We start from the raw sequence: 13,961 nt of genomic DNA, 5'->3' as shown, positions 1-13,961 counted from the left end.
ATCTACTCAGGATAATTATTAATAATTAATATGTAATTAAATTAATTGTATAATTATTTAAAATAAATAAATTATGAAATTTTTAAAAATATTATTCAACATTTTTACTGTTAAATAAATTTCTAAATGATTTTTTTTTTTTTTTGCTTATTAGATTTACACTAATATTAATTGTGTTAATTAAATTTATTATATTGTATAGTCTAATTAGACTTGTTGAATAAAATAAATACCATAATAATAATCATTAATCATTATCATCAGTAGAACTTTTTCTTTTCAAATGTAAATATTAGAGAAAAAAAAAAAATGTAATTTTAATTATTTAAATTAATTAAATGTACCTACAACAAAAAGTTATAATAAAAAATATCTATAGTAATTTATAAATTACAATGTAAATTTTTAAATAAAAATTATTTTTATACACTTGATTTATTTATAATAATTTTTTTAAACAAATGTATTAGATTTTTTTTTAGAAAAATATCAATTTCTATTGATTGAGATCTCTAATTTTTTACTGCTGTGAAATTATTTTAATAGAAAAAAAAAATTACATGGCAATATGTTGATAATTGATAAAATTTATTTAAAAAATGTGCATTGTGATAAAAAAAAAATTATAAACAAATTATAAAGCTATTTAATTATTAAAAATAATAATTATTTAAACTTTGTAAATGAAAATTTTTAGGTAAGTTTATAAATTATTTATAAATTTATTTTCGAAAGTCAATTTTTAATTGTAAATAGTAAATATTTTTTTTTCGAAATAAATATACATTTTTCGATATTTCTCTCCTTGTCTTTTTCGAAACACACATTGTTGTTGGGTTTCAAATGTATTTGTGATGAGAAATAATAATAATATTTTGTTGCAACCCTTAGAATAAAATTCATTACTTCATCACAATTTTACCACATATTTTATTATTTATTTTCATCACATAAATATCATAAAAATAATACTGCTACTAACACAACATTTTACTATATTTATTAAATATTTAATTATTCATCCGACAATATAATAAATTATCATCATTCAAAGTAAATAAATAGTGTTGAAAAAAATAAATAAATAAACAACAAAAAGAACAGGTAATGTCCAAATTCACTGTGTGTGTGTGTATGCACAAATTGATAAATTGATAATCATATTTTCTATATTAAATTAAAGGTTTATAACAGAAAAGTAACATAATATTATTCAAATATTATTTTAAACTGGAGTAAATATATTAAACATAATTAAAATGGGCTCCAAAATGAGAATGGCTGTATCATCAAGCAGCAGAGATGAGCAGCATCATCAACATCATCAACAACAACAACAAATAAATACTCTGAAGAATGATAATAATTTATCAACAATTGTGAATGAAAATAATATTCGGATGACTCATCAACATCATCATCATCATCGTCTGGGACAACAAAATATTACCAATAATATCGAGGTTAGTAAAATTCAATAAATTAGAGTATTTATAAAATTATTATCTTTTTTTTTTCTCTTACAGTTGAACAATAAAAATTTACATGATAAAAATGATAAAGAATCATTTGAAAATATAACATTATTGACAAAATTTTTGACTCATTTTGGATTTTATATATTGATGTTTTTGGGTTTTATAAATCATTTGTTATTTAAACCAAAAATTTCAAATGAAAAAAATAGAGAGGTATGAATTTAAAGATTAAAAATAATAATAATAAATAATTTTTAAATTAAAAAAAAATATTAATTTTATTTAAAACAGGGATATGCACCTTTGTATGAAAATTATGAGACATTTTATTTGAATTATGTGTACAGAAGAATAAAAGATTGTTGGAACCAGCCAATATGTTCAGTACCAGGTGCTAATGTTACATTTAAAGATAGAATAACTCGTGATAATGGTTGGACATTTGAGTGAGTATATTATTTATAATAATTAATTCAAGTATTAATTTAATCAAATAAATTTATTTAACTAGATTCACAGGAACTGAATCACAATATATTAATTTGGGATCATATAATTATCTTGGTTTTGCTGAATCAAGTGGCTCTTGTGCAAATAAAAGTATTGAAGCAATTAAAAAATATGGTATAACAAGTTCAAGTCCACGTGTTGAACTGGGTAGTATGGCTATTCATAAAGAATTAGAATTATTAACAGCACGTTATCTTCAAGTTGAAGATGCAATTGTATTTGGTATGGGTTTTGCAACAAATTCATTAAATATACCATCAATTGTACATCAAGGTTGTTTAGTTATAAGTGATGAAAAAAATCATGCATCAACAATACTTGGATTACGTTTATCTGGTGCAACAATAAAAAAATTTAAACACAATGATATGAATGATTTAAATAAATGTTTAAAATATGCAATTGTTAATGGACAAATAAATAATGGTAAACCATGGAAAAAAATATTAATAATTGTTGAAGGTATATATTCAATGGAAGGTTCAATTGTTAATTTACCAGAAATAATATCATTAAAAAAAAAATATAAAGCATATGTTTATCTTGATGAAGCACACAGTACTGGTGCTATGGGAAAAAAAGGACGTGGTATTTGTAATTACTATGGTATTGATCCAAAAGAAATTGACATATTAATGGGTACATTTACAAAAAGTTTTGGCTCATCTGGTGGTTATATTGCTGGTAATAAAAAATTAATTAATTATTTACGTTTATCTAGTCATGCTAATGTGTATGCTGTATCAATGTCACCACCAATTGCACAACAAATAATAACATCAATGAAAATAATCATGGGTGAAGATGGCACTGATGATGGAAGCATACGTATTCAAAAATTAGCAATAAATACCAAATATTTTAGACGTAGATTAAATCAAATTGGTCTTGTTGTTTATGGCAATGAAGATTCACCAATTGTACCAATGATTGTTTATCATTTTTCAAAAATAACGTTAGTATTTTTTTTTTTAGCTTTTATTGTTATAAATTATAATTGATTAATATGTATTTTGTTGTACTTTGTTGATTTGTTATTCAGATCAGTTGTGAGATATCTTCGAAATAAAAATATTGCAACAGTTGGAGTTGGTTTTCCAGCTACTGAAATGATGCTTGGTAGAATTAGATTTTGTATATCTGCTGCACATACTAAACAACAACTTGACTATGTAAGTTTTATTATTATTATTTAATTATTGTTTGTGAATGTTGTTAATTTTTTTTATTAATTTTTATAGGTACTTGAAAATATTGAAGAAATGGCAGATTTATTTGGTCTAAGGTATTCAAGAAAACCAAGAAATAAAAATACCATTAAGAATTATTCATATGACAATGAAACAGAATAAAAAAATTTAGTTGGATTTTATTAATACTCGGTACTAATATGACAATATTATAAATGGCAATTTTAGAATTAGAATCCGAATTATTTTATGGTATTTATGATTGTTGATTGTAGCTGATTTTTTACAAAACCACAATGATTAAATTGATAATAATAAATAATAATAATCATGAATAAATTTAATTTATGAGAAATAAAAAAATATATAATAATCAGTACAAATAATTAGATTGTAAAATTATTTTTATTACATCATGTGTTCATTAAAAAAAAAACAATATATTTATTAAATATAATACTTGTGCTGATTTTGATATTTTTTTGTTTCTTGAAATAAATATCACAGTTGAACCATTGTTATTTTATATCATATTACAAAATTATCAACTTTTATTACTTCCTAGAATATATTTTAGGAAGTAATAAAAATTGATCATTTTTTCCTATGTGCGTCAGTAAAAAATATAAATAAAAAAATAAAATTTTAGATAATAAATCACAGGTAAAATAATTATAATTTGTTGGAATAACTGTTTCCAAAATTATATTTCATTATCATTTCAAACATTTACAATAATTTTTTTTTTTTTAATCAAGTACATTGATGAATAATTTATAAATTGTTTTATATTTTGCCTGGCTGTATTTCATTTTTTTTTTTACAATTTTTAACATTATTATCATTTATTATTTTCAAGCATCATAAATTTAAAACATAAAAATAAACTATAATAAATATATTGTTGTATAAATATTTATATGTTATTAATTATTATTAAATATAAAATTAATATAAAATAACAATGATTGAACAGTGATATTCATTTCAAGAAACAATAATGTATATAGCTGTATAGGCAAAATATTAAACAATTTATAAATTAATCATCAATGCAATTAAAAAAAAAAAAAATAATGTTAAATGTTTAAAATGAAAGCGGTGGTTCATATAATTTTGGAAATAAATTGACATTAAATAAATAAAAATTATAATTATACTACACAACGGCAAATTATGATTTTACCTTGGATTTATCATCTAAAATTTTATTTTTATATATATTTTTTACTGACGCACTAGATAAAGAAAAATAAAAATTATCAGAGTTTAATATGCATAGTTTCTTTTATTACTGACGCACAAAGAACAAAATTATCAATTTTTATTACTTCCTAGAATATTATTTTAAAAAATATAAAAATATCGGAAATTCCCAAAAAAACAATATATTTTCGATAAAATATTGTTAAAAAAGAACGAGGTCGTGCGTCGATAGTCGTTAACTTATCACAGTTTATGATTGTGTCTTTGTCTATTGACGTGGATTTTTTTGTTTTATAGTTTTTTTTAGCTGTTATCATTTTTAATAATTTTTAATAATTTATTTTTTCCTTCCTATATTTAAGTTTTATCAGTCATGTGATGCCTATTGACGCAGGTGATTTATCAAAAAATCAATTAAAAAAATGGTATAAATAGCTAGATTTTGTGAAAAGAAAATCACTACTTGGTTGGACATCACAATACGTTTATATTAAATTGCGATTATTTAAAATAAGTTATTGCTTTGAAAGTTATTGCTTGAAAAGTGTTAATTTTATTGCGGCTCAAAATGAGATTACGTGAGTATTATTATTTTTTTTTTTTTAAATTATACTATTAAATAACAAATTATCATATTATGTATAAAGCAATGCTTGCGAAACAAAAAAAAATACAATTAAATACTATAATTATTGTTTATTTTTGAATAAATGTTTTAGCAATTATTATCTCATATGCCGTTTTTGCGGTATGTTTTGGACTGTTTGGCTGCAGCACTAATGCGAAAGACTCGAGTAATGATGATAAAGTGAGTTTTATGGAAATAATTATTTTGATAATCTGAATGATAATATGGACTTATTGTATAAAAATAATGATATTATTCTGTTGGTTATAAATTTTAAACTGAATATAAATATATATTATAAATTATATATTTTCGAATTAGAAACATGGCATTAATTTTTTTGTAATAAAAAATATAATTGTTTTTTTTTTTAAATGATATTATATATCGCGGTCTCAATATATCTAAATTTATTTTCAAATATATTTCCGTATATTAATAATTGTGATAGTGCGTCAAGGCATCATCACGTGACCTTTTTTTTTTTTTCTTTTATTGAATGATTTACATTATAATATAGCTATTATTTTTTACAATTGAAAATACGTACGAATTAATCAAAGCAACAACTTATGAATAATTATTAATTGAAAAATACAAAAACTTGAAAATATTTTAATAAATAATAATTGAAACATAAATTTATAATTATTATAATTTCAGAATGATAATCAGCAGCTAGAATTATCAGATAACCAACGTAAGTAACATTTTTTATTTTTACTTTATAATTAATATATAACTAATTTTATCTAAAAAAATATTTATATTTAGCCCAATAAATTTTTAAATTTATATTTCCAAAAAACCATTAATATTAAAATTTTTTATCGTTTGTTTACAATAAAAAAAATATTTAAAAAATATTATTATGATTAATTTTTCTTTCATATTTTAGATGACTCAACAAATTATTTATTAATCGTAACTGACAGCGAAATTTTCAAATCACAATATTCTACAAAAAGTGTAACCACGTCAGAGTTTGAAATTGAAAATCATAGAAAGGATTTTGATAATTTTCGCCTTGTGAGACATTTTACGTCTACTTGTATAGATAATATTTATATTTTGAAATGCAATGGTAATGTATATATAAGCAATCAAATATAATATATATGTTTTAAAAAAAAATTTATATATATATTTTTTTTTTGTTTTTTTTTACTACTATTATAAGAAAAATTATTAATTTTGTAGGAATACATGATATGATACAAGAGCTCGATGTAATACGCTATAATAAAAATGGCACATTTGAAAGAGTTAATCAAATTAAGGGTATGTTTGATCATGCAAGATCACTTACATCAGACTATAAGACAGGCAAAATATATTGGATTGACCATGATCACAGTGGTGAATATTCAATAAAAGTTACAGATGAATCATTTGAAAAATCAGAATACGTTATTCATCCTAGTAATCAGTTTATGCGAAATCTTCGAGCTGATCCAAAACGCAGGTGAGTAAAAAAAGAAAAAATGAATAAAAATATGTATATGTAATTAATGAGTTTGCATATCTTTTTTTTTTATCAGGAAAATATTTTTCTCATCTATTGAACATTTTTGGTATGCTTCTAACTCACCGAATAGTACTGCAAATTTACTATTTTCGTCTGAAGTGAGTTTTCAATTTATAATTGATTTTACTATTGATTATATAACTGATAAATTGTGTTGGATTGAAAGGTTGAATAATGATTTTTATTTATGTAAATATTTTTTATTATTATTATATCTATATTCAATATAAAAAAATCATTGAAATTTATAAATTTTTAATTTTTAACTATTCAGATTGTGTTGTTATTGGTACTCTTGATCGTCCATTAAATACAACGGACATCGTTACAATTGAAAAATTTCCAACATACATCAAAACTCTCTTAGCATTTAATAATACATATTATTGGACTACTAGTGATAATTATGGGTGCGTTTTAATATTTATTTTTTATTTTATAAAAAAATGTACTTATTGATTAGTTTTAAATAATATTATTTATTCTTTTCACGCAGGTATAATTTGTACTTTAAAAATGGTAATGAGGCAGCTGTTAAAAAAGCTGAATATTTCACATTTGTTCATTACTCTATTGTTCCTTCAGTTTGTCCACGTGAGTAACAAGAATTTATATTTTTTCATATATTTTAATGAATATTTATTGATTATCAAATTATTAAAATTTTTTTTTATTTCAATTTTCATTCAACTACAGCTGCTCAGAAGAATGGTGCAAAAAATAACAAAGTTCCTCACTCGAGTACTGAAATTGATACACCAAAACAAGTAAGTTTTATAATGATAATTATTATTCCAATAAATAATATTCGCAATGACATTATTCTGTTGAATATAAATTTTACAAAATTAACTTTAAACTAAAAATATATATTATAATTTATATTTTCAAATTGAATGAGTGGTATTAATTTTTTTTGTAATAAAAATAATATAATTGTTTTTTTTAAAATGATATATCGCGGTCTCAATATATATATGTAAATTTATTTTCGTAAATTTATATTCTTCAACTTGTATAAGTACGTCAAGTACTTATTTATGAATATTTTTGTAAATTTCAATTACTACAATAATGCAGCTCTTCAAAAAAAAAAAAAGAAACGTGGCAATGCAGACTTTTTTTTTTTTTTCTTTTATTGAATGATTTACATTATATAATAGCTATTATTTTTTACAATTGAAAATACATACAAATTAATCAAAGCAACAACTTATGAATAATCATTAATTGAAAAATACAAAAACTTGAAAATTTTAATGAATTAATAATTGAAACATAAATTTATAATTATAATTTCAGAATGATAATCAGCAGACAGCATTATCAGATGATCAAAGTAAGTAACATTTTTTATTTTTACTTCAAATAATATATAACTGATTTTATCTAAAAAAATATTTATTTTTTTTATATTTAGCATAATTTTAAAATTAATATTTTGAAAAAACATAAATTTTTAAAATTTATTATCATTTGTTTATAATTAAAAAAATATTTAAAAATGTTATTATTATTTTTTTTAATTTCAGATGTTTTATTACTTGTAACTGACAGCAAAATTTTCACATCACAAGATTTTGCAGATAATGTAAGCTTAAGCTTATCAGAGTATCAAATTGAAGATTATTCAACACTTCCTAAAAGTTTTGAATATACGAATGATTTTACTTCTACATGTTCAGATGATAATATTTATATTTTGAAATACAACAATTACAAAAGTAAATATAATTTATATTTTAGAAAAAAATTTCTATTTTTTTTTTTTTCAATTACTATAAAAAAAAAAAATTTATTTTGTAGAAATATATGATATGAAACAAATGCTTGAAGTCATACGCTATGATAAAAGTGGCAAATTTGAAAGAACTAATCAAATTAAGGATATGTTTGATAATGCAACATCAATTACATCAGACTATAAGACAGGAAAAATATATTGGGTTAAATACACTCACAATGATGATAAATTTTCAATAAAAGTTACAGATGAATCATTTGAAAAATCAGAATACATTATTAATCCTACTAGTGAAACTGCTATGAAAAAAATTAAAGCTTATCCAAATCACAAGTGAGTTAAAAAATAAATAATACATCAATTTTTTATTATTAATTTTTTTTTTTTCAGCGAACTATTTTTCTCATCTCATCATTCTCTTTGGTATACTTCTAATTCACCAAATAGTACTGTAAAATTACTATTTCCGCCTAAAATAACTTTTCAAAAGATATGGGATTTTACTATCGATTATATAACTGATAAATTGTGTTGGGTTGATTATTTTGATGGACAGTCTCATTTGTGTAAGTATCTTTTATTAATATATATACCTACCTATATCAATTTCAATATAAAAAAACAATAGAAATTTATTAATTTTTAATTTTTAATTATTCAGATTTTGCTAGCATTGGTACGTTTGAACGTCCATTAGGACAATTTGACATCATTCACATTGCAACAATTCCAGAATACATTGACAATTTAGTAGCATTTAATAATACATTTTATTGGATTGTATTTAAGGATAATAAGTAAGTTTTAGTATTTATTTTTTATTTTATAAAAAAATATACTCATTGTTCAGTTTTAAATAATATAATTTATTTTTTTTGTCAGGCAAAAATTGTATTTTAAAAATGGTAATGAGCCAGCTGTTGAGAAAGCTGACTTACCAGAAAATGGTTTATTATCAATTGTTCCTCCAATTTGTCCACGTAAGTGTTAAGAATTTATATTTTTTTTATCTCTTTAATGTATATTTATTATCTTCAATTTTTCATTTATTTATTTAGCTCCAGCTGAAGGGTTTTTAGAATCCGACGAGATTGATTAAAAAAAAAATAATTTAATTTCTAACAACAATGAATTATTTTATTCCCAACATTATGGATAATTTTTTCTTAATTAATTTGAAGGTATTTCAAACCAATATTATTAATATAAAGAAAGCACTCTTTTTAAAATTACTTTTATTAAAAATTAAATTTCAATGAAATCAATGTATTTACATAATTACTATTACCCAAACAAATTATTTCGAGTGCATTCAAATAAACGTTATGAATATTTATTTATCAAAAAAGCATATTTAATATTTAACAATATTAATTAGCTCAAGTACATGTTTAACAGTACAAATAACTATGAATTATTATTCCAGAATTGTTATTTAAAAATAAATAAATAAATAAATAAATAAATAAATATCACACTTTAATTATGAATCATGATTATTTTATATTTCATTAATCATTATATCTTAACTATTATTATCTTAATAATAATTAGCTTGACACTTGTGTTAGTATTTTGTGTATTCTTGTCATAATAATTGGATTTGTACAAAAACAGTCATCAAAATCATATGGTGGATGAATTGACAACATTCCATGAATTTTTAATATACCATTATTATTTTCTTCAACTGGAAAACGATTTTCAATTAATAAATTTTTAATTAATTCTTTTTTTATTAATAATTCATCATCTGATAATATTTTATTTTTTTTTATAAAAAAATCAGGAAGTTTAGTATCAATTGATTCATCACATGTTGATATGTCCATACTTTCAACAGAATGACCAACAATTATGTTTGCTTTGTATGTTCCATTATTTACTGGTTCAATTAATATTATACTGAAAAAAAACAATTATTTTGTTTATTATGATTTTGAGCAAATAAATTTACATCAACTAACCTTTCTGATACTGGATCAACTGTGTATAAAATACCATGATGAACACTTGAATCTTTAGCAACTACTTTGACTTGTTTGTTTATTAAATTTTTAAATTTAATTGGATCATTATGATATATTCTGTGTGAATAATTTAATTCATTGTTGTCAGGCATAATTATTATTTTCAAGTTAAAAAATCAAATCAAGCTCCAAAATTTTCATTTATTTTCAAGGAAGATCCTCCATGTTGAATGTTAATATTGAGAGAGAAAGAAAAAGAGAAACAGAGAGAGACACAGTTTATTTACAAAACAAACCAAGCTGTCAAAAAGCCATACACGTTTTAAATTCATTTATATACTTGTACAACTAATTTAATATCAACATTTACGTAATAAAAATATAATAAATTGTCTACTGATTAATTTATGTATTTTTTAGGTTAAAAAAAAATTGTTATTTACACAAATTACCTCACATTATGCCATAAAAACATGTCAATTATTTAACAAATATTATTTATAATAATAATAATAATACCCACTTATAAAAAAAAAAAAAAAGGAGATAATTAAATTATTTTTTATATAAATTAAAGTTTGTTTTTAATTAGAAATTTTAATATAAATGGAGCAACCAGATCTGGATTATTGTTGTGAACGTCATGATTGCCATCAACTTCAATGGTTGTCAAATGATTACCTAATTTATCTTGATACAATTTTAAAACATCACGTTCATTTGAATAATCAAACCATGAATTTTTAGCTAATATTAAAAGTATTGGTACATTAATTTTATCAGCAAATTCAAGTGTTTGATTTAAATTTGTAAATGGTAATACAAGTGGTCGTAATCTACTGTCACGATTTAATTTATATTTATCATCAGTAATTTTAGTTGTTGCACGATCAAATATTGCATCAGCTGCTTCATCATTTAGACTAAAAATTCTTTTATTTTTAAATGCATCTATTATCTGTTCTTTTGTTAATAAATTTGATGTATTTTTTTTCATGTAAAATATTGTATCATTATTTACAAGTTTTATTCTTTCAACAAGTTTATCATTTGGTATTATTTTTGAAAATAATATATCAATTGATACAATACGCTGTAAATAATTAGGAAATATTATTGAAAACATTATTCCAATAACACCACCAAAACTATGACCAATGTAAATACAGCTGCTCCAATTTAATTGATCCAGCACAAATCGAACAGCCAGAACGTAATTGTAAAAATCCAAATTTAATCCTTGTGGATAATGTGATGATTTACCATGACCTGGTAAATCAATAGCAACAAAATAATAATCACCAGGAAGACGTTGAATTAATCTTGCAAATGAATCTGCATTGTCCATTGTACCATGTACCAAAAGTACACGTTGATGCTGATCATTACCCCAGGCAACACCACTAATTTTACCCCAAGGTACTGTAAATGTTAATTCTTTTTTCTCACGTATTATCAACATTTTTATTTTTAACAATAATTTTACAATTTAATATATATATCTCAACAGTTTAACAATACTTTATCTGATCTTTTTTAATGCTTAATCATGCATCTATAAAATACAACCGATCAAAGTACAAAAATACAGTTACATCATCATCATCATCATCATCATGATACACGTCAAAGGATAAATACCTGTGTACCACCATTATCAACAACCAATAAAACATTTTAAATTTATATAATAAAAATAATACAATTAAAATTTATAATTTACTTTTGGCATCATTAAAAAATTTTGTTACATGTGGTGCAACAATTTCAGGATTATTATTATGTACATCATGATTACCCTCAACATGAATAGTTGTTAATTTGTTACCCAATAATTTCTGATAATTAACAAGTACATCACGTTCATTCCAAAGATCATACCATGATTCTTTAGCAACAATAAGAAGTGTTGGTATTTCAAGTTTTTTTAATATACTTGATAATTGTTGAAAATTAAATAATGTTGTTACACTTGCTCTCATACGTGGATCACGATTTAATTTATATAAATTATCAATTTTTGTTGTTGCACGATCAAATAATGCTTCAGCAGCATGAATATTTAATTTAAAATCACGACGATTTAATAATGCATTTAAAATTTGTTCTTTTGTATATAATGTTGGCTGTTTTTTGTTCATTGTAAATATTGTTGCTTCTTGAATGAATTTAATTCTTTCAGGGAGTAAATTATCATCAGCTATTTTTGATACAAGTGCATCAATTGTTATGATTCTTTCAATTATTCCTGGATGAAATATTGATAACATAATACCAAGTTGTCCACCAAAACTATGACCAATGTAAAAACATTTAGTCCATTTTAATTGTTCAATAACATAACGTACTGATAGAACATAATTAAAAAAATCTAAATTTGTTCCTTGTGGATAGTGAGATGATTTTCCATGACCTGGTAAATCAATAGCAACGTAATAATAATTTTTTGGTAAATGTTTTATTAGTCGTGTAAATGAACCAGCATTGTCCATTGTACCATGAACAACTAGAACTGGTTTGTCTTGTGATGAGCCCCAAGCAATTGCCGATATTTGACCCCATGGTACTGCTAATTCAAATTCTTTTTTTTCATCCAACATGTTCATTTGCTTGTCAGTCAGCTTGTTACCTTTAATTGTTATTTAATAAATAAATATATATTATTAATGTTGATTATGTATAACCTTGTTTTACAACTTAAACTGGTCAACTTACTTGAAATTTAATTTATATTTTTAATTTATTGCTGATTATGTTGATTATCTTGATACTTTGTTGTTGTAACACTTTGAACTATCATTATCAATGATCAATGATCATCAGAATAAATTAAATAACAACAATAATAATAATTTAATTTGTAAATATAGCAAAATATATAGAATAATTCCATTCCAAAGTACACTTTTGCACTTTTGTTAAATTGGCGCCATATTGAGTAATTAATTTGAATTTTATATTTTTGTGTTTGTTTATATTTAAAACATATTTTGTTTTCATGGTAGAAATATACAGGTATGTTTCGGACATAATTTGATTTTTTGTTTGCATGTTGTAAATTGTGTTTATATTATTATTGTTGTATATTAATTATTTGTAGCATGCTTAAAAGTTAATTAATCATAAATAAAAACTTTAAAAATATTATTTATAATTCTATATTTATAATGTTGCAAAACAATTAGAAATTGAATTTATTTTAAAAAAACAATTTGAAAAATAAAAAAGAAATTTTACATATTTAGTTAACAAACTAGAAGTTATAAAAGAACAATATAAATATTGCACTGGATGCAATACAATGTTTATATACATTACGTACATTTGTCAGAGTTTTAATAAGCAAATTATAGAAGATAAAAAAAAAGCAAAATAAGTTAAAAATATGTAACAAAACTTATGTAATTTTTTTTATATAATATCATAATGTTTATGTATTTTTATTATTTTCATCTTCTATTGAAATCATCTTTAATATGTATTTTAATTTAATTTAAATAAATCAATTTACAATATGGCAATGGTCAACTTCTTATTGGCCTAAAAAAACGTATGCGCATGGACCTACCTGTATATTTTTACCATGTTTTGTTTTTATATTTGACACATGTGTTTTTTTTTTTTTTTTCGCATATTTATTTGTTTATTATTTTTTTGTATTTGACAGGTGCTGTAAATTGTCCTAGAAAAAAAAAAAAGTGTAACAA

At 21.9% G+C, this 13,961-nt stretch overlaps 3 protein-coding genes across 3 annotated transcripts; 1 reads left to right on the top strand and 2 right to left on the bottom strand.

The window, feature by feature from the left end:
- The first annotated feature begins 1,400 nt into the window (after positions 1 to 1,400).
- On the top strand, positions 1,401 to 3,340 carry LOC122847688 (serine palmitoyltransferase 2-like). The gene is made up of 6 exons (XM_044145506.1): positions 1,401 to 1,463; positions 1,533 to 1,691; positions 1,770 to 1,924; positions 1,990 to 2,943; positions 3,031 to 3,160; positions 3,230 to 3,340. The coding sequence occupies exons 1-6, from the start codon at positions 1,401 to 1,403 to the stop codon at positions 3,338 to 3,340; spliced, it is 1,572 nt and encodes a 523-aa protein (XP_044001441.1).
- Positions 3,341 to 9,827: 6,487 nt separating this feature from the next.
- LOC122860414 (gem-associated protein 6-like) lies at positions 9,828 to 10,624 on the bottom strand. The gene is made up of 2 exons (XM_044164212.1): positions 10,252 to 10,624; positions 9,828 to 10,189 (listed from the first exon to the last, which is right to left on the bottom strand). The coding sequence occupies exons 1-2, from the start codon at positions 10,404 to 10,406 to the stop codon at positions 9,835 to 9,837; spliced, it is 510 nt and encodes a 169-aa protein (XP_044020147.1). The 5' UTR covers positions 10,407 to 10,624; the 3' UTR covers positions 9,828 to 9,834.
- A 78-nt stretch (positions 10,625 to 10,702) lies between these two features.
- LOC122847678 lies at positions 10,703 to 13,245 on the bottom strand. Its single transcript, XM_044145495.1, has 4 exons — positions 12,970 to 13,245; positions 11,976 to 12,883; positions 10,830 to 11,731; positions 10,703 to 10,706 (listed from the first exon to the last, which is right to left on the bottom strand). The coding sequence occupies exons 2-4, from the start codon at positions 12,858 to 12,860 to the stop codon at positions 10,703 to 10,705; spliced, it is 1,791 nt and encodes a 596-aa protein (XP_044001430.1). The 5' UTR covers positions 12,861 to 12,883; positions 12,970 to 13,245.
- Positions 13,246 to 13,961: the final 716 nt, after the last annotated feature.

This window comes from Aphidius gifuensis, linkage group LG1 (genome assembly GCF_014905175.1).
Source record: "Aphidius gifuensis isolate YNYX2018 linkage group LG1, ASM1490517v1, whole genome shotgun sequence".
In the NCBI taxonomy this organism is placed as follows: domain Eukaryota; kingdom Metazoa; phylum Arthropoda; class Insecta; order Hymenoptera; family Braconidae; genus Aphidius; species Aphidius gifuensis.
The sequence above is the reverse complement of the archived record's forward strand: the minus strand, read 5'-3'. Positions and strand labels throughout refer to the sequence as shown.

Bases quoted from the DNA above. Each gene is read 5' to 3' on its own strand.
- LOC122860414 (XM_044164212.1), bottom strand. From the start codon at position 10,406: ATGCCTGACAACAATGAATTAAATTATTCACACAGAATATATCATAAT. The intron at 10,190-10,251 runs GTTAGTTGATGT...GTTTTTTTTCAG, and splicing joins GTTGATCCAGTATCAGAAAG to TATAATATTAATTGAACCAG.
- LOC122847678 (XM_044145495.1), bottom strand. From the start codon at position 12,860: ATGAACATGTTGGATGAAAAAAAAGAATTTGAATTAGCAGTACCATGG. The intron at 11,732-11,975 runs AAATTATAAATT...ATTGTAAAATTA, and splicing joins TTTTTAATGATGCCAAAAGT to TTGTTAAAAATAAAAATGTT.
- LOC122847688 (XM_044145506.1), top strand. From the start codon at position 1,401: ATGACTCATCAACATCATCATCATCATCGTCTGGGACAACAAAATATT. The intron at 1,925-1,989 runs GTGAGTATATTA...TTATTTAACTAG, and splicing joins GATAATGGTTGGACATTTGA to ATTCACAGGAACTGAATCAC. The intron at 2,944-3,030 runs GTTAGTATTTTT...TTTGTTATTCAG, and splicing joins TATCATTTTTCAAAAATAAC to ATCAGTTGTGAGATATCTTC.